Source organism: Pholcus phalangioides, unplaced genomic scaffold (assembly GCF_987345545.1).
Source record: "Pholcus phalangioides strain wild (caught in Gottingen) unplaced genomic scaffold, Ppha-v1.0 ptg000022l_1, whole genome shotgun sequence".
Taxonomy (NCBI): Eukaryota; Metazoa; Arthropoda; class Arachnida; order Araneae; family Pholcidae; genus Pholcus; species Pholcus phalangioides.
In genome coordinates, this window is record NW_028301615.1 from 22,231,951 (window position 1) to 22,253,668 (window position 21,718).

The window sequence follows — 21,718 nt, forward strand, 5'->3', positions numbered from 1 at the left end:
GATCCTATGGGTTAGATTGCATTGAGGGGGCGATAGGAGAAAACATTTTTGAAGAAGGGGGCGATGGGACAAGAGAAAGGTTACGAAACTATGGTTTAAAACTTGGCATATAACTAGATTTAAAACTTGGCATATAACTAGATCTGAATTTTTTCACTGATAACAAAATATTGTCATTAAGGAGATGGACAAAGAAAAGATTCAGGATTATTACATATTAATCTGAATAGTTAATTTCCTCAAATTCCAGCTTTAAAAATTATATTGGTAATGAATGTCAAAATTTAAAATAAGAATGCACAAAAAAAACTTTTATGGAACGACATGTAAAAAGTGGCATCATAATTTATGTTCAAGAGTAGTTTATACAAGTTTTCATGTATTAAAATTTCTTCCAAAAATAAGTCGTATAAATGAAATATTTCATTAGTAAAATTTTTATGTGTATTCATTAACTGATAATTTGTTTCATATTTTTTAGCTGAGAAAAAAAAACCAGCTAGCAAAACATCCAGCTCAGATATGGTTTCTTTGTCATCCTCAGATGATGAAAAATTTGAAAAAATAATTGCTCCTTTGGTAAGTAGGCGATTTAGTTTTATGCAGCAATTAATGTGAGAAAATTGTTATCTTTAAATCACAGAATATATTTTAAGGTTTGCTTTCATAAACATGTTTTATTTATGTTTAAAAAAACTTTTCAAAATGATTTCAGAGTTTGTTGGAATCCATACTTGATGTTTGATTGTTCATGTTACAACGTTGAAAATTTATTTTTCGGAACCAGGTCATATTTTGTTACAAAGATTTAAAATTTTAAAGCCTTCTGAAGTAGCATCAGCTATTTTCATTTTAAACCTTATGATGGAGTTTGAAAAGGGACTTGCTATTGTATTATATAAGGTATAGGGAAAACCTGGAGAATTGTTTAGGATTAAAGTCAGAACAGCACTGCAATTAGACACGGCCTGGCAGAAATTAGTTTTGAACTATAAATTTTAATGATGAAAACGGTGAAAGGTCTCAATGCAGCTACAACTTTGCAACAGATTAGAAAAAGTGCAACCGCTGCTGCGCAGCATATTCATTAGCTATTCCCTATCACATTTTAGTACTAATAAAGTGATCACTAGAGCAATTAGTAGAATCTACTTGCAGTGAAACCTCGATACAACAATATTATGCAGACCAAGGAAAAAATATCTTTGTAGAGGGATTATTGTTATATCGAGAGGCAGCAGTTTAACATTAGAGTACAGACATTTCCAAACAAGACTTGAAAAAATATTGTTTTAGAGGGATTTATTTTTTTTACCAAATATCATAGTATCAAGGTTTTTCACTAACATTAGGAGTGAAATTTATGGTTACCATGCTCTTAGTGTTACCTACCGCTGATCAAAATGTATCCTTGAGATTAAATGCAATAATGCCAGGTGGATTATATCAATGAAAGATTTTTCTGAATGAAGGAAAATTCCTTGACAATTTTCATTTCAAAGAGGTTCCTAACATTTTAGAAGATTGATCGTTTGAACGGAGTATATCACTCCTACTGTATCTAAAAGCTTAGTTATGGCCTCAGATGCTTTGTTTGATATCCAAACTCATTGGCTATAAAAAAAGCTGATGTAAAAATAGAAATGTGGTATTTTTTCAGCTTGCTATTTTTTAAATTTAACTTGACTTTTATGTATTTATGTGTTGCAATGTTATTCCTTGTAGAGAAAAGTTATATCACCTGACAAGGCAATGAATGTTAATTCTAAGAATAAACTCCTGAATAACTTTGATGATACAAGTAAGCATATCAACGTTTTTTTTCCAATTTCTTCGTAGGCTAATTTTTGGTTTAATATTTAACACAATTTTTATTCCATTTCAATCAAATAAACGAATCAAGTGAAAGTGAAATACAGTGAAACCTCTATAATGATATTGCTCTCTACTCCCAACACAATTCCTATAGTATTTATTATTTTTTTTTTTTTGCATTAAAAACAATAAATCCATTGTATAACAATCCAATTTAATCTTCCCCCCCCCCCCTCACCTCTCCGTTAGTATCATTATAAAGGATTTTCACTGCATAATAAAAGTGAGTAAAACAGTAAAAATTTCATTTGTATTTTGGTTTTGTTTACAGCATTTTGCATGTCCCTCAAAGAAAGAGGGAGATATCGCATGATCCAAAAAGCCTCATTGAAGAATACCCGGGCAGTGCCGGGTATTGTAGCTAGTTATAAATAAAATTTGTTTTGAAGTGAAAATAAAATAATGGGGTAATTTCAAATGATTGATATTAAATTTTTATTTTAAAATTTATTATTTAAATAAATATTATAAAACTGGTGATTGGAAGATTTTGTTGTCAGTGTCATGCAAGGCCATAGTGGGGGAGGGGGGTGTGCCCCCCACAAAATGTGAGAAAATGACCGGAAAAAGATGCAGGGGGTGCAAAAGCTGCGCCGAAACGGTTCTCTTGCTACATGGTGCGCCGAATCCCTGCGCATTTGCGCCAATTCTTGTTTGTTGTTCGCGGAGGTACCGCTAATGCACTGTATTGCGTCAAATATCCGGAATTTAGGAATAAGAAGCATGAAAATGTTTTTCACGGGACGCGTTCTTTCCGAGACACAGAAAAAGATACGGAGGGGGAAACTTCAATTTTTTTTTACTTCCCACCATCTACCACAATAGCATAGCTGCCAAGTCTCCCGAATTTTTCGGGAATCTCCCGAATTTTAGCTTCATCGCTCGACCTCCCGAAAAGTTCTTAAATCTCCCGAATTTTTACGAAAATTACAAAAAATCCCTAATTGTCCCTAAAAAATTCCTACTTCATTAAAAAAAAATCCCCGCTTATGAAAACAATCCCTAAGGAATTTCTTGTGGGGCATGAAGCCTCGTTTTTCCCCCTTTCGAAATGACGTCACACGTCGTAAATGGGGAAATTCCCTTTTTAAGGAAGTTTTACAAACCCTCTGATGGTAACAAGAAAGTTGTTTGTCTTTTCGTGCAGGGAAATGGCTTAGCAGCCGATAGTCCTGGATAATAATTCAAGATTATAGCGACGCGCATATGGTGAAAATTTCTTTTGTTGAAGTTACATACGTGCGATATAACAAAACATGAATACTGATCAGTAAAAACATATTTAATCAATTTTAAAGATACTTATTATGATGAATTTACTTTCATCAAACGTTCCAGAAGAGGGGCCGACTTTTCCTTTTTGTACAAGTTGTGTTACGGACATAAACATCGGTCATGGAAAGACTGCCATCATCAGTCGTGAAGTGAAAAAAAAAAATCAAGCAAGTGTCACAAAAAGTCACGTGTTCTTCAAAAATTGACGGTTTTTCCTTCATCTTCCGATGATTTTGGGGTCATTCGCGCAGGATGTTTGTTCACAATATTTATTTTTACATCATTGAAGTTTTGACCTCCAATTTCAGTTGTTTTTCGCGTAGGAATTTTATTCCCAAGGGATTTAACTTCCATGTGTGTAAACTCCCTATTTTAATTTGACTTCAGTTTTTGAGTAAGGATTTTATGCCCTACGTTTTAACTTTTATGTTTGGAAAATCCCTATTTTATTTGAAAAAATCCCTATTGTATTTATTAGGGAGTGGTTTTAGCATAAAATACGGGTTTGCGTGAAAATCTCCCGAATTTTCATTTTCAAAAGTTGGCAGCTATGCAATAGCGTTATCTCGTGACCTTGGAAAGTAGTTCTACTACCTAGTATAAAATCCTATACTGTTATTGGTTAACCGGCGGGCTATTAAAGTCCCTGAATGAATACCGAATTTTCCGATTTCGGAGGCCGTTTTTTCTCCTGCGGGTTATATACTGAAAATAACGGTAATTTTGCGTCTGTCAACCTGCGTTGGAAGACGGCATACATCGAAAAGGGGATTGGTTTACTCGTTTAAATTACCGACATTTTTTGGAGATCATTGGAAAAAAAGGGGATATGTAAAAACTCCAGGTAAAATATTCATAGTTTTGTAGTCTAGCCACTATGCGGTCGTGTGGTTATCGTCGGCAGTTGCCGATCGTGACAATTTCACATTGCAAAAATTCGTATTTGGTGAACTGGAGCGGCTCGAGGAAAAAAATTTCTACCTATGCAGAATCTGTTTTTGGCGCTACTGACGACTTTTTTTTTTGGTCAACAAAGCTTTTTTCACTCTTTCAACTCCATTTGGCACCCCTCCTAGAGCGGTGCCCAATATGGCCGCACGGACCGCCACTGCATTGGTGGGGGAGGGGCATGCTCTTAACAATAGTCAAAGGAAGGAGTTTGTACTAGGAGCATGCTCATTTTACATAACTTCTGTGAGATACCTTTTTTATATTAATGTCCTACCTTTCCAAAACATGTTGTTGGACAGAATGAAATGTTTGCACCCTTTCTTGTTTTTCGCACTCCCTCTCGTGCATTGCTGGGATGGTACATTACTCCCCAACGTATTGCTGGGATGTTGCTTAACATTGTATTACCAACAGAACTATTAATTATGTGTGATGAATGGGTTGCACTACAATGCAAAGAATCACAAGAAGTAAAATCAGTTCAGAGAATAGATAGATATTGGGCAGACATATTCAAACTTTGTAACCTTGAAAGCAGCCCAAAGTTCAAAATTTTTCCAGTTTTGGTGAAGGCTTTTTTTATCTTTAGCATATGGTAACGCAGACAGTGAAAGAGTTCATTGTTAACAAATAAATAAAAGTTTGTTCAAACATTGAAAAATCTGTCCATCCAATGCTGTAATGGAATAACACGTACAAAATCTTATGTTCAAGGGCATGAAAAATTTGAAAAAAATTGTCATTAAGATGCTAAACTTCTGAAAGTGACTCGTGATTCGTAATCTATTAACATGCTATTAGGTTGAGAAATTGTTTAAGTAAATAAGGTATTTATATTTTTCGCGTTTTTTACATTTTGCTTTTAAATTTAATAATTCCTTTAAATTCTGTGAGCTTTTTTTTTTTTTTTTTCACGGAAACCCTTATTATATTCTGCACGCACTTTTTTGCATGTTGCTTGATTTGAAAAGAGTAATAATTTTTATTAGTCATTTCAGTAATGCATGTTTTAGTAGTGACAGATAAGATAAATCAGAAAAAATTTAAATGGATTTTAATTTGTGAAGGAAATTTATTTAGAATTATTTGTTTCAACCATTTTTTGGAAAATCTTTTGGCATTTCACAGAAAAATTACTCCTTATATTGCAGATATAGTTTGTTTTTAGTTCTGCTCCAAAAATGAAATTTGCTGCTCCGAAATAGATGGCCAAATCCATTGTTCTATCATTTTGGTTCTTTCCCCCCCCCCTCCTCCGAAACAAAATTTCTGGCTACAGGGCTGGTGTTCATGGCAATGAAATCTTCCAATCACTTCTCGGTCACATAATAAAAACTTTGCATGAAAGTTAAATCTCATGACAAACAATTTAAAGAATCACTTTTCAAAAATAATCAGTTAAGACATTTGTTCTAGCTGATAAATCATGTGACTACAGAAGTGATAAAAAATAATAATGTGGGACAAAAAGAGTTTTTGAACCCATCCCCCATAACAAAACTGATTTCAGAAAGATAAAGTAATGGCTTCACTTGGTCAGCCATATACTGTTTCAATATCTTTGCTCAGATTTTCGAACAAACAACCAAGCAGCTAAGATCTAGACCATTGAGTCAAATGTAGGTTCATTAACTGCCTTGTCATTTTTTTTTTCTTCTTCTAATGAAACCTACCAAAATAAACACTGGTCAGGTGAGGCTTTTTGTGAGGTTAATTTTCTGTGGTTTTCATTGTTGTGGGAGAAATACAAGTAGGCTTCTTGTTTGAAAAATATAAAAAAAAAAATCTTGTCTCAACTAATAGGGGTCTCACAAGTTCAAAAATAACCAGTCATAATATTATCATTTCTGCTATTCAGTAACTACTGAATTAAAAAGTAATTGGTTGCACATTTGAAGCACACTTTTCTGTCTATATTGGTAAAAGTGGTGATGTGATCAACATAACCTTCAAAGAGGAAACTAGTTCAAGGTCCTTTTTTGAAATGATTTTCATGATGAAAAAGTTTTAAACATTTTTTAAAACAAATTAAATATTGAAAGAAAATACCTTAAAATTCTATTTTTATCAATTTCTGTTAATTTAAATGATATTTTAGAAACTCAAAAGTTCTATGGAAGAAAATCTTTGTACTGCTTTCCCACCTAAGGTCCATCCGGTATAGGCCTCTGCATTCAGTGCATGATTGACCATCGTAAATTGTTATCCAGAAAGTTTAATCTGCTCAGTTATGGAAAATACTGATAATATTGAAATATGAAGGGAAAAAAATTCATCTGTGCGTTCTATTTTCAGCTTCCATGGATACAAGTTCTGAAGATGAACCGGAACCATCCGAAACCATTAAGAAGAAAAAGGTAACTACCAAAACTGCCCCTAAGAAAGAAAGCAGTTCAGAAAGTGCCTTCACGAAAGAAGAAGAAACTGTGACAGAAGATCATGATGATTCCTCTGGAATAGAGTTTATAAAAAAGAAGAAGAAGAAAACAGAGAAGCTCTTGAAAGCTTCACTCAAACTAAGCGATGAGGATTTCAAAAGTGATTCCATTGATGGAATGAGAAGTAAAAATGACGAAAAAAAAAGGTGTGTATGGAAATTTTTTTTCAGATGATCATTAATTGTTAAATGGCAAAATTGTGTGTAAAATAAAGTAAAGAAATACTACATTGCAGGGCTGGACAAATCCACGAAAATTGGCATGCCTAAATCAATATTTTATATTTTGTATGCTATCGTCCGCACGTGATAAAAAAAATACATGTGTTGGGCAATACATTTGTCCAGCCCTAGTACATTATTTATCCAAAAAAATGAGACATTTTCTGTATAGTAAAAAACTTGAAACTGTAATTCTTCGAATGATTTCTAATCAGATTCATAATATAATGTATAGTGGAACTTAACCTGTAGGTATGGTCTCCAAAACCTTACAGCATACTCCAGTCCAGGACGAACTAAGCCTCGAAAAAGCGGAAGAATGACTTTAGGAGAACGCGAAGAGACCTTTTTGAAAATGAGACCAAGCATTCTATTCGATTTCTTGACCATCTCTGAACAATGTTCAGAAAACCTAAGCCGCTCGTCAATGAGAATTCCCAAATCGGTGACCCTAGTTGCATCAGGGATAGTGTGTATATACACTGCTCAAAACAATTAGGGGAACAAGCAAAAAAGTGAAGAAAACCGTGCGAGACAGCCACGTATTGGCATACAATGGATAGTACAAGCGTATCAATGCGCAATACAGAAAAAAGACGTAAAAAAATTTGGAATTAAGCTTTAATTCTTTGAAAATATGGAAACACCATGAAAAGATGATTTAGGGCAACAATTTGGTTGAATGTAAACGATAAAAAAAAGTACTGTTTAGACATGATGCATGAGTTTTAATAGGGCGTGTAGTCTCCTCGAACAGCTAAGACTGCTGCACACCTGTTTGCCATGGATGCGATGAGGTTATCGATCAGACTTTGGGGGAATACTGTTCCACTCCTCAAGAAGTGCAATCTGCAAGTCTCGGACAGTAACAGGCGGCCTTGGTCGCGCAGCAATGCGTCGTCCAAGGTCAGGATTCAGGTCAGGAGAGCACGCTGGCCATTCCATACGCTGTATTGTTTCAGCTTCAAGCATGTTCTCCACCAGACGAGCTCTATGCGGTCGGGCATTATCATCCTGGAAAACAAAGGAATCTCCAATGGCTCCAGCGTAAGGGATGACATGAGGTCGCAGTATCTCGTCTGCGTACCTTCGGGCCGTCAAAGTGCCATTCCGAATGATATGCAGGTCTGTACATCCGCCTATGCTGATTCCACCCCATACCATCCAACCAGCTCGTCTGTATTGTGACCTTTCACGAACGAATGCGGGGTTATTTCGAGTGCCCCTGTCCCTCCATACCAGAACACTTAGGGTGTCACACTCCAGACTGAATCGGGACTCGTCTGTAAACAGCACTTGGCTCCAATCATGTTGCTCCCAATCTTGATGTTCAGCAGCCCATCTTCTTCGGGCCGCACGGTGGCGTGGGGTCAACGGAATGCAGACCATTGGCCTACGTGCATAGAGCCCTCCCTCATGAAGCCGATTGCGTACTGTTTGGCTGGACACCCTTCGTCCTTTTGCCAAGAGCAACCGTCTTTGCAGTTGCGTAGCATTCTCTGTTCTGTTTCGACGGGCTGTTAACCGTACATACCGGTCATCAGTTGCTGTAGTGGCGCGTGGCCGACCTTGCCCTGGTCGACGTCTAACATTTCCTGTTTCTTGGAATCGATTCCACAGCCTTGCAACAACACTTCTGGCGACTCCAACAGCGTCCGCGACACTACGTTGTGTTTGCCCGGATTCCAGTCTGCCTATAACACGCCATGCCATGGATTCCGGTAAATCACGTTGTTGAGACATCCTCAAGTCATCTTGCCTCAAAAAAAAAATACTGCGCAATCGAATTTCACAGTTACGGCAGTAAAACAGACGTTTCTGCAACATCCTGATTTCTGCCCTTATCTCCTTTTTCTGGTTTTTGACGTCATGAACTTTGATTTGCATATGAAGTTTTCTTCAGGGCTCGGCACGGGTCACTTTTTTCACTAAAAGTCACTTTTTTAGAAACTGGTCACTTTTATTACGTATTTTCAGGCCCAGGTCACTTTTTCCACTTTTTTAGCAAAAAAACCTCGGTCTCGCGCGCTTTTCTGCTGTCAGTGTTTTTCTTTTCTTCAAGGAGGAACTTTACCTGTTCAATATCGCTAATTTTCTCCCTCCCTTCATTGAACTACGATCGAAGGCATGTTATCTTCCCGGGAGCATACCGTGTTGCGTCAGCATAACTTGATTTCAAGGCGCTTGGAAAAAGTAAGCTCCTTGGTTAAAGAATCGTCATTTTATGGAAAAGCCGGTCGGAAAAAAAACTAGCATAAAAGGCGTACTTACAACAAAGAATTTTTTTCCCCCTATACTACCATTCTTTCTTATTTCCCCACGTGCTCACTCGTTCTTTCATTTTCATCTTATTTTAAAATTCATCCTTTATTTTATTTGTTTTAAAAAGTTTTAGTCCTAAGGGCCAAATTCCTTTCTCTGAGCATCGAGCAAGTTACATTTGTTGTTTGTTCTATCGCTACTTTTGTTAATTTTTTTAAATGTTATTTGAAATGACGATTAGAGAGCCCGTGCAGAAACTACTTGCGCAGCGGGAGAATACCAAAGCGCGTATTAAAGACGCGTATTATTAATACGTATTAAGCGTATTATTAATACGCTTTGGAGAATACTCTTGTAGCTGGCCAAGGTTAAAGAAGCTCGCATGTATTTTGAATTTACTTACAATAAAAAAAAAATCATCCGATTGAAAATCGCGATCTATCGAAAAATAAAATTCGTACTATTTTTCTAACTGGATTTAAATCTCAGCACGAAACCGTACCCCCAAATTTGATCGAAAGGAGAACTATTTATGAAAAGATCACAGAATCCTGCAATTCAACATTTAGTTTAACACAAGGGTTTCCAAATCAGATGAAAATTTGTCATCAGGCTGATAAAAACTCAGTTAACGTGCATGCGAGCCGTAACTGAAGGCGGATTTAACGATGGGCACACCGAGCGCGCCTTTGGCCCCTACTTCACATTTTTTTCCTAATTTAAAGGGCCTAATATTAATTTTTTTTATGCCCGGGCCGTAACTTAATTTAGAGCATCTTCACGATACTGATTGTTGACTTAATATTGTTGGATTGTTTTCCTTTTTTTTTCTCTCCATGCACGTGCGGGAACCGGTTGTTCCGACGCTGTATGCAAATCGGCGGCGGCGTACCCTCACGGGAGCACGGATATATAGACTGGTTTTTTCTCTATAGGTGAGATATCGGTTTTTTCCGCATGGATGTATGTCGGGATTCGTTTTGTTTCTCTCTTTTGATTGCCGGCCGTATTTTTGATGAACGAAAATGATCTTGTTTTTTGTTTTTGCAACTTTTATGGAAAAAGAGTTCAAAATGAACTTCTGATCATTGTTTTTCTTCAGCTCAGTCGGTACGCTCTGCCCCCCAAGAAATATCGACATCTTGCGCGCCATTCTTGATGTGTAAAAAAATCTTATTTTTAGACCTCGGAAGTTATTAAAACTTTTGTCTCGAGTCTGTTATGACCGCAATAGGAGAGGGCGGGGGTCTGGTTCCACGGGTGTTGAACGAGGAAAGGTGCCGAGTTTACTCATTTTCTGTTAAAAAAGAGTGGATACCGGCCCCGAGCGATAGTAAATTTTCGTTCGTACTTGCGACCCGGATTGCTACATACCATGATCAGATCCAAAAGCGGGGGGTGGGGGGCAATGCCTTGGACGGCGTTTTTGATGGAATGGTATATTTAAGAAAAGGCAATAAAAATTCCTTTGCAAAATTATCGAATTTCACAGTCAAGGGGCAGTAAAATTACGTTTCCCCTCCAGAAAAAACAATTGTATTACGGCCATGGTAAATCGGGTGTCCTGGATGGGGACGAATTCACTAGTTTTGTTCGTTGAAAGTTACGGGAGGAGTCAGCGCTAACGTGGCGACTTGTTTTCGCGCTAAAATAGGTAGCCCTGACAGCAGCATCCATAAACCCCGTATGTTGTTGATTCGATTTTTCTGTTCATTTCATCCTAATTTTCCGTATTTCCCGATATATTTCTATCGATTTTCGCATATTGCCGCATATTAGGTTAATTCATATTATAAATTATATATTTTTTTGTAATTTTTTATGTGCCCTTTGTCAGCCATCTTGAATTGACTACCGCAAAACGGCCATTCCTTGGCGCGAAAAAAAGTCGCCACGTTGGTGCTTACAAGGTTCATGGGAAATTTACCGGGGAAGGCCGCTGAGTCTCTTTTTCTGTTAAAAATTACGGGGGGAGGCCAAAATTATACTGTTTCCAGGGGTAGGAACACTGCGCCAAAATTAACATCTTGCGCCATCCTGCTCCAATAGTGTTTTCGTATTTTTCTGCGCCAAATAGCTAATTTTGCTTCGTATGTCCAGAATTTCTTAAAGGACGCCAAAAATTTTTTGCTCCTGCTTACCGTGAAACGATTCTTTCTAAGAGCGTGTTTTATATATATATTCCACTGTACGCCTTATTTAAATTGTTGGCCTTTCCATCGTGAAACCCCGATTGTGCAACTGAAGATAGTTTGCAGTGGTCTTTCAGCTTTAAAGTGCAAATGCGAGTCAGTTGCCGTTTAAAAAAAGTCGCCACTGGAAGCAGCAGAAATTACTGTAGTCGATCGTCATTGCGTCAAATCCAGATGTTTCGTGAAAAAAATTTCCATTCCGGAAGTAAAAAGTGTGTTTTCGCCGAATTACGAATGTTAATTTAGAAACTTTGCCGAATAACGAGTGTCAGATCGCTAATCTCTCCAAATAATGCGTACTTAATCGCCAAACGTCGTGTTGATTCTTCCGAAATTCTCCCCCCTTTTGCAACAATTTCCGAGTATAAAAAACTTATAGAAAATTTTTTGCTCATTTGAAGTGCTGCTGTTCAAGACAGCAAATAATGCCCTCAGTAAGCAAAAATTATCTTAAATAGACTGGTGTGAAAAATTTTATGACAGCCTCTCTTTCAAACAAGGTGTCAAAAGCCTGAAACACCAAAAACAAAAAACAAGCTGATGAAAAGATTTTTGATAACAAAAGACAGTGCAGTTTTATTTTGAAAAGGGATGAGGGTTAACGAAAATATTCTTGTTAATTTCCCTGCTCCAATAAATATCTGCTCCAAATCCTATATTTTGCTGCTCCAAAACTGATCCGAATCCTATATTTTGCTGTTCCAAATCCTGAATTTGCTGCTCCGAATCCTGAATTTTGCTGCTTCAAAGCTGCTCCGAAATGGACTTTGTCACTTCCCACCCCTGTGTTCCTGGGTAAAGGAGTAAATGTGTTTTTTTTTGCACGGGTGTATGTTGTGTGTAAAAAAAGGGAAAAATATATATTTTTACAAATTTTTCTCTCGAAAAGCAAACAATTTCAAAACTGGTTTATTTTCTCCCTCACCCAAGGACAGTATTATTTTGGTGCCCGCCTGTAAAATAGTACTCGCCCACTTTTCTCAGTCCAGCCATAGGTGGAGATACTTTAAGGTCTTAGGGGTGTGGCACGATGACAATTGATATACATCATATATATCTTTGACGTATCAATAAATATTGGTTTTGCCGGAGATGCCCTGGACCTCCCCCTTTCAGGGGGGGGTGGAGATCCAAAGATCTTACGTTGCGTCTATGTATACATCAGTAGGCTCTGCCATTGATGCTGGGGGGAGGGTGGATTGCCCCTCCCTCAACATATAATAATTAAAATAATTTAGTTAATTTAATAATTTGAATACTTTATTCAATTTAATAATTTGAATATTTTATTCAATTTAATAATTTAAATAATTTATAAAATCAGTAATTTAAGTAATTTTTTAATTTAATAATTTAAAATGTTAAAAATTTAATTTTATGGTTTTTATTATGGTTATTTTATTATGGTTTTATTTTATTATTTTATGGTTATCATTAAGTAAATTTCTTAAAATTTGTTGGAACATATTATACAAACCTAGGTATGTAAATCAAATTTGTACTAGTTAAAAAACGTTTGAGTACATTTTGTATACTGTCATTCATAGCATAATATGAATGAAAAATCCACTGGAATGTAGATGGGACAAATTCTCTCATCAAATTTTGTGTTATTTCATTTTTTTCCCTTCTTTGAAAGGGAAAAATTTTTCCCGCTTTGAAGTTTTTCCTGCTTAAATTGATTTTAAGATGGGTTGTGGAAAGCAACATGGGGGAAGGCATTGCTGCTGTTACTTTAAAAGGATGTAATGTAGTTATTCTCTCACACATAGTTGTTGATAAATTTGATAAGTTGTTCAAAACTTTTCTGGTTAGCAGAATGCGTTTGAGTTTGATTTAATTATTTCATGCTATTATGTTAAAAAAGCAATTTCAATGAGTTCTATTGAAATGCAAAATTAAAACTAAATTCAATTTCAATTCATTCAATTTGGTAATAAAAATTCATTGTCCATTTGGTCTCTCTCTCTAAAAATATTTCGGTCACTTTTAAACATTTCGGTCACTATTTGGTCACTATTTCAAACATTTTGGTCACTATTTTCACTAATTTTGAGGCCATGATCCGTGCTGACCCCTGTTTTCTTCTTCCGTTTCCTGCTAGGCTTTAAATTATGGATGATTCATTTTATGTTACTTATCGGTATACATTTTTGCGTAATTTTGTTAAAACCATGTGCTCCCCTAATGGTTTTGAGCAGTGTATATATATTGTGTATATCCTCTCTAGAGCAGTGGTTTTCAACCTTTAGAAGCCAGCCGTCTGGTTTCATTTATTTGTGTGAGTGGAAGGCTAGGTCAAACACGCGACTAACAGGAAAATTAATAGGAAAAGGGGAAGAACTAATCACTCGCAGCCCAGTATGAATGATATCGGCCAGGCGGTTCAGAAGCACTGATCTAGAGCAGTGGTTCCCAAACTTTTTGAAGTGTGACCTTTTGACGAGAATTTTAATCGCTGACTTTCCTTTCCCCCCCCCCCCCCAATAGGGTGACCATGCATCCCGTTTTCCGAAAAATTATTTTTTGTTAATGAATGTGTTTTTTTTTTATTTCCGTAATTAGTGATGAATGAAATCAAATTATTTTTAGATATTTAGTTAGCAGAACTGTTTTGGTATGAGAGATTTCAAACTTCCCACCTGCTTTGCATCATGCAGATGTTGTCATCAACAGAGCCGCAAGTTATGACGGAATGCTTATCTTGCACTTTGTAATAGTTCAGAGTGGGTAACCAAAGTTAGAGTCACCATTAGCAGGGCTCAGTGTGAGAATATTTTCTGGCTCCTTTTATAGGATGAATAGTTTTAGTTGACTTGCTATATTATTTGAATATTTTCATAACATGGTTATAAAACACAATTTATTATACAAAATTATTTTTCTAGTACAAGAGTATTTTCTATTATAGCGAGTAACCGGTGTACTCCCCAGAATAATTTTTACCCCCACCCTCCTTTCAAATGTTTTTAAGCACTCCCAATATTTTAGATGACTTTATTTCTGCATCAAAAGAGCTTCATGAACGACATACTAGCGCAGTTTTTCCCAAAGTGGGCAATGGAATGGCCCAGTGGGTTAATAGAAGCTACTGATTTAACATAGGATCCTATTATGCAACGATAAATGTTGCAGCAGTGCAGGAGAAAAGACATTACGTGAATGTTATCAAAAAATTTATTCTTGGAGAGGAAAAATCATTACAGATTTATTTTTAAAAAATGATAGATTTATCAAAGAAAAAAAATTACCCAGACTTACATTCAGTGAATGTTCACAGTCGACAAGCCATGTGTGGAATTCATTGATCCAATTTAAAACAGTGTTATATGATCATTGCTGTACATATTTTTGTTGATTCGCTGATTACAGACCCAAATTTTGGCTGGACAGACCCTTGATAGTGTTAAGAATTTGACATTTTTTGTAATTAATACATTCTAAAATTTTCTTATGCGCAAGTGAAAATTCAATTTTTATATTGAGCAGTTGTACTTTTCTTACATGATATTTCTGTTAGTTTATATACAATGTTTCAAGTTAATTTTTTACATATATCTTTGAAGGCGTCTCTAAGAAAGTATTTTTTAAAAACCAATTAATGTGAGCTCACAAAATTTTCTCAAGGAAATCGGTGAAAAGGAAAGTAATTTATTCTGACGATGATCCAGAGGGTCGAAAGAGTGGTAATAGTACTTGTACTACAGAAAGTGATTCAAGCTCAGAACGAGAAAAGCGGAAGAAAAGAACTAAAAAAAGCCGTAAGCGAGCTAAGATTTCTGATTCATCTGAAGAGCCAAGTGGAAATAAAGAAGAAAAAGAGAAAGATGTAAGAAGTTCATATTGATAGATTAATGTTAATATGAGATGAATAATTAATATTTTGTATATTAGAATTATTTCTTTCTGAACAACACATCTTGAGGTAAAGCAATCTATTCAATTTTATTTACCACATCTGCATTTTTTCTAATCGAAAAACTTGACTTCCTCCACACAAAATTCTATCAATTTTGGCTCAGTGCTCCTTTATTTTCATGAATTAAAAATATTAGCACTAAAGTGAGATCATATAAAGGGAGAGATACCTGTGTACATACTTCTGACTTGAAACTTTCTGTTGCTGGCATCTACCATTATTTGTTAGTGTTTATTCTGGGAATGTTTGCAAGGTATGACCTGGTTCCCAAAATTAATTTTTTTTTTAATAACAATTTTTTCTCACATTAACTGCTGCATAAAATTAAATTGCCTACTTAATTAAATCATCTGATCAATTCAACTACTATGATAGTAGTTGAATCTATCATAGTAAATTGAATCTGCAGTTTGAAGAAGGTAACAAATTCAGGAACTTCATTTTTGAGTAATCAAAAAAAGAAAGGGGGCTAATGGAACAAATTTTAGTTTTCGTTGTTTTCAAAGTGGAATAACAAATTTAAACTGTTTTATTGATAAGCTACACATTTTATGTTTTCGATAAAAAATATTTTAAACAAATAATTTCAGTTGCTTTTTCAGTGATCAATTTTATACATGAACCAGGGTCTTGTTTTTCCTATTTTTTGGTAAAATGTTCTACTTTTCTACCAAATCCTATTAACAAAGTTTGTGTAATCTATTTAATTGAGAAGAGAATCATAGATATATTGCCAAATATAGAAATGCTGTGTATTGCAATTAATGGTTCTGCAAAAGCAGAAATTATATAGTTTTTAAGGTTATTTGGGGGGGGGGGGAGTGTATGTGGACCATTTGATTTATTAATTTTTAATTTGGTTAGTTTTGAGGGTTTAACAAAAGTAGAGTACCGTAATTTCACACAACTATGGTCCAACATAACACCATTTTCTAGATTTATCATCATAACTTCTGTATGAAAGCTATTCAGTTTTTTTTTATATTGCCTGTAGAAAGATCAAGCATTAATATTGAACACTTTTTTTTATACCTTTTGTTGTTCAAATATGGATTTTTTAAAACTTAAATTTTGGACCACAGTTGTGTTATGAAGTTCCAATTGTAATCCATCAAATATTTTATTATAAATTGCTAACAAACCATAGTTAAGAGAATATACTACAACTATATCATGTACCCATCTTTATCTTTGTTAGAAGAAGATGAAGAAAGGGTTTTTCTAAATTCAATCCCTAAGGGGGTCAAAAAGGAGGATGCATAGAGAAATCACGCCGAGTCAAAACCGCTGACGCTATCACAATAAAATTTGGTCAGAAGTTTTGTTTCATAACGTAAAAACTGACTAATGAGGAGTTTTTCAAAAATCGATTGCTAAGGGGGTTCGATGAGGAGAGGTGCCTGTTGAATGGAGAATCATGCTCAGCCAAAACCACTGAAGCTATAAATAAGAAATTTGGTCTGTATTTTTGTATTGTAATGTAGAGGTTCACTGAGAAGGGATTTTTCAAAATTCAATGGCTATTTGGAACGATCATCACTGAACCGAAATCGCGGAAGCCATAAGGGGTCATTCAAGTATTACGTCAGCATAAATAGGGAGAGGGTGTTTCCGATTTGCTAACTTTTGATGGGGAGGGGGGTTAGATGATGCTTACGTCATCAAACAATCTTTATAAAAATATGAAATATTCTTAATAGCATCTTACTCTGTGCGCCAAAAACGAACTGAACTAATATTCTCCCTAATAATAAGTCCCCTACAGATCTACTTTAGTGATCTCTTAATGTTTGGCAGATCCTTCAAGTGCTCTGGAACTGTGCCACACATCACTCAAGTGATCCATAATTATGCCGTGGATCACTTAATTCCTTAAGTAATTAGATAATGTGCTGTGGGGGTAACTTCAGTGATGTAGGACTACACTTGGGGATGCTTAACTGCTCTAAAACTATGTCACAGGTCGCTCAAGGGATCTCTAAATGTTCCATGGATGGCTTAAGTGTTCTGGAACTGTATCGCGGGTTACTTCAGTGATCTGTGAATGTGCTACCGACCTACTGCAGTGATCTGAAAATGTGCCACAGGCCGCTTAAATGTTTCAGGAATTGTGCCATGGGTCATTTAAGCTGTCTGTAAATGTGTCACTTGGTTTGTTTTCACAAAATTAGGTTTGAGGTGACAGGCCACATCAGATAACCTTCAGGACCACATTTGGTCCGCGGACCGAAGGGTTTACCATATATGTCTTAAAGGATGGGTCACTATGAATTTCTTAAAGAAAAATTTTGAGTTCTTAGCCTTCAAATAGCATTGAAATTAACAGAAATTGATATAAGATTATGATTATACACATAAAGGTGTTTTATCTCTAAATTGTAATTAAAGAAAAAGTTTGTACATTAAAAAAATAAATTTCTGTCTGGGGGGTGCGCACAAGCCCCCCCCCCCCCCACCTGCATACATCTCTGATCCCACCATTATGCATTAGGAGGTGGGGGTAGTGCTGATGAAATTTTGCTTGAGGGGGTGGGTCAAAATGGCTAAAAATTTGCTGACGTAATACTTGAACGGCCCCTAAACATGTAATTTAGTCAATATTATATTTTATAATGTAGATACCCACTAAAACATTGGGCGCGGTATCCCAGGTAGATAACATACTCACCTAAAGTACCAAAGGAGGTTTAGAGGTGTCATGAGTTCGTTACCCGGTTCATCCTTGTCAGAAAACTTTCTTGATGCAGGGGTACAACAGAAACAGCGACATGACCACAGAAAAAAATTGCTACCACAGGGAGTCCCCCCATCTAGGGGTTAACGCATCAACCTCTCGATGAGTATAAAAACAAGCCTGCGGTTCAGAATCAGCAATAAATTGTAGGTCCTGTCTAATTAGCCCTCGTGTGCAGAAAATGGCCATGGTGCGACAAAAATGATCAAAGGATGCCCACTAAGACAGGATTTCTGAAAGTTCATCCCCAAGGGGATCACGAGGGGTTCAAATGTTACATGGGGGAATCATCGAGAGTAATTTTCAGATTACCAAATCCACATGAGCAAAGCTGCGGGTAACAGTTTGTGGTGCACAAAAATGGTTGGACCGTAGTTGAGAGCACAGTACAATTTTTTATTATTTTTCCTATAATTATTTCTATACACATACAACAGTAAAATTTTTTATTAAACATGTAAATACTAAATTACCTGTAATACAGAACATCAATAGCGCAGAACAGCTTGTTGTAGTAACTTGTAGCCAAGAAAGTTTGTAGCTGACAAGTTTGCAATGTGAAAAACATAACCCCAACTAACAGCTGATTCGTGGGAAAATATAGGACAGACAGCGTTCTAACCACATCTACATATTACATTTTAATTGCATAATCTATGCTCTTTGTTTTAGTATTTAAATCAGGGTTGTTGAATTTGCTCCCCGTGCTGGGTTTTTTTGGGGAAAATTATTTGTTTTCAAAGAAAATGTGTTGCTTTCAGGTTGTTCATTCTCTCATAAAGAAAAGAAAACTTTGTGGGATCCTTGATTTGAACATTGGTAACCAATATCTTCAAGTGAACAAAAAGTGCAGGTTTTCTCCGAAACTAAGACCAAACCAGAAAATAATCCTTAGCTTGATTTTTGCTCATAATATAAGCCTGACCCCGAAAATGACCTGTTAAAATCGCCAGCCAGATGAAGGCATTCTGTAGGTCTGTTGATATATATGACTGGTTGTCTTGTGTAAAGTGATATTAATATACCATGTTATTGTCATTTGTATTTAATGATAATTCAAGTTATTCTGTAGTTTTAAGTTTCCAAAAATGGCTAATTTAGACAAGTGGAAAACACTATCAGAATGACTGCTATCTCCTGATTAACCAGATCATTTTTTAATTATTACTGCTCTTTTAAAAATATTTCAGAATTTATTTAATGAAGCAGGGATATTCTTCAACAATGAGGAATTCAAAAAAAAAGAGAAGCATGTGACTTTAGCTCCTGAAAGTTTGGGTTCTATTAAAAAAAAAAGCTTTATGGTTTTGGTTACATAGCTAAAGCCACTTATTAAAGCCAACTTTCAGGGGCGAAGCTTTACGCTTGAGCCAACTTTAAGGGGCACACCCCAGAGTAATGCAGGAAAGTTTTCACTCACCCTGCGGTAGCCAGGCGTCTTCCCAAAGAGCACTGGTGTATTGCTGGGCAGCCGTCTCTATGTCTTCTTCAGCTGAAAGAGAAAACAGTGTTAATTACATTGTAATTAAGTGAGTGAAGACAGAGTTCATTGCACTTTTAAAATATTCATCTTTATTTTCTTCACAAAAGCAGTAGTTTATAAGAGTATTCAGATACAAGCCATTTAGTATAAAATTCAACATTGAAAGATACATGCATATAAGTTTGAATTTCGTATTTAGTTTTTTTAGAGTCAATGTCAGTAATAGAGAATATAGGCGATATCATATCAGGGAGTAGGAACCATCGGGAGTATGCCATATAAGTGGCTTTAACGTTTTTAGCAGGGTCTGAGTCAATAATTTCGGCTTGTACGTTAGGTATAGGTAAATGTTCAACAGTTCCAATGATGTCGTCAATTCTTTTGCTGCCAGTCTTGAGATCGGTTTTATTAAAGCCACTGACAGATCAGGACAATTTTTAATACATTTTCTGCAGGGTTTGAAAAATTTGGAGAAAAAAAAATTCAGGCACCATCCTGATTTCTCTATCATTTATTTTACCACAAACGATCTTCTTGCTACAGTTCTGTATACAACTCAAGGCTCAGATACAATTATGCAGAAGTGGGTGTGTTTGTGTGAACAATTATTCCCTTATTGTATGGCAGTTTTATTGATCAAATGCATAGTTTAACATGCACCAAAAATGTATATATAGACATAATATATGAGATGTACGCATAAAGAATGTACATACATGGTTAAATTAGATATTTTGAGGTTGTGGAAAAAAGAAATTAAATTCCCCCCCCCCCATTTTGCCCAAAAAACGCACCGGGCTGGGTTTGTATTTTTAAAAAAAACCCCAGATTTTTTACATAACCCTGATTTAAATAGTCCTCTAGATGTTGTTAGCATTACGATTATCAATGTTTTAGTTAATAGGGGTGTTTGGACCATAGTTGTGTGAAATTACGGTAGTCATTAAAAACTTTTCATTAAAAAAAATAGTTTTTTATTTACTACTTCATAGTCTTGGACAGTAACTAACATTTGAAATTATGGTTCACATTTTGTGTATAGACGAAATAACAGTTTGCATTACAAAGCAGTTGGATACATATAGGCTCATTGTAGGTTTGTAGCATTCAATTGTCTTCTGTATTTTTAGGGCATGCACAAGCGTAAGCAATATGTACAATGTTCAGCAAAGAGCTTGAAATGAAAGTGCTTCATTTGTCAAAAACAATTATACTGTCATTGAACAGTAAAATTTAAACAAATCCCTTTAAAAAGGGGATGGACAATGCAGTAAAACCAACTAGTTCGTCTTGACTTATTTACATCGGACTGTGTAATTTACACTGTGCTTTTAGAAGTGATCTCGAAAGAGCATCATCTTTCTTAAAAACTACATGTCTTCATAATTTGATTTGTATTGTTGAAGAGAGTTGACAGACTGGACCGTGGAAGACTCCAAAAAGTAATGTAGTTTATATTGTGAAGAGAGACAGAAAAGAATTATATGTGGTTGCTAGTACCCTATTTTGGCCAATAATTGTTTTTGTAACCAAGTCATTTCTGTCATTTTGCTTTGGCTCAAGTCAATCTTGCAGGGTATGGAAATAATGCTATGAAAAAATAAAAGTTTAATTTTGAAATTTAAAAAATAAAAATAAAACTTTTAGGGGGTGAGGTACCCTCTCCCATTGTACTTTTTCCTACTTCTAATTTTTTGAGTGGGATCCCTGATGAACTAATGGGACAATAAATAAATCCACAAAAAACTGGATAAATACTATGAAATATTAGAAATGAATTACCTTTTGGGTTAGATATACGTTGGTCTCTCCATGGTATTGTCGACTCAAAATTGCAAAAAGGAACCATGGTGAAACACATTTCGGAACTATATGAAGTTCCTTCATCAGTAGCAAAGTTTTGCAATTTTGGGTCAACACATACGTTGGTCTTTCCTAATAAAAATATTATTTTAACATAGTTTTCTCAGGAATTTTCTATGTGTATTTAAATGAAAGCTTCCTAGTTTCAATTTTTGTTAAGCCATGGTAATTTTGATACCACTACTGCATATTCAAGTGCTTCTTCTTACTTGACAGAAAACGCTTTGTGAGACACTAATCTCTATGCTTGTCCCATTAGACTCCAAGGGCTGAAAATTTATATTTTTGAAATTTGAGCAGCACCTGTTTATCAAAGAAAATGTTACTTAGATTTATGACAAGTGAAATATTCAAAGTATACCAATTAGCAGTATCTTCACCAATGTAAAGAAATTCAGTATTTCAAAATCATTTAAACAAAAAAGGAGGTTCTTTCACCCATCAGTTGGTGGTGGGTTTTTTTTTTTTGGCAAAACATTGAACTGTATATGGACTCATTGGTATG

General features: G+C 35.6%; 1 protein-coding gene across 1 annotated transcript in view; it reads left to right on the forward strand.

Annotated features, from left to right (window-relative positions):
* Positions 1-21,718, forward strand: part of LOC149070003 (uncharacterized) — an 85,082-nt gene that overhangs the window by 17,420 nt on the left and 45,944 nt on the right. The window contains exons 6-9 of the mRNA XM_089250202.1: positions 482-579; positions 1,726-1,801; positions 6,397-6,685; positions 14,842-15,043. Of these exons, the coding sequence (XP_089106328.1) occupies positions 482-579; positions 1,726-1,801; positions 6,397-6,685; positions 14,842-15,043 (665 nt within the window). The remainder of the gene's footprint in view (positions 1-481; positions 580-1,725; positions 1,802-6,396; positions 6,686-14,841; positions 15,044-21,718) is intronic.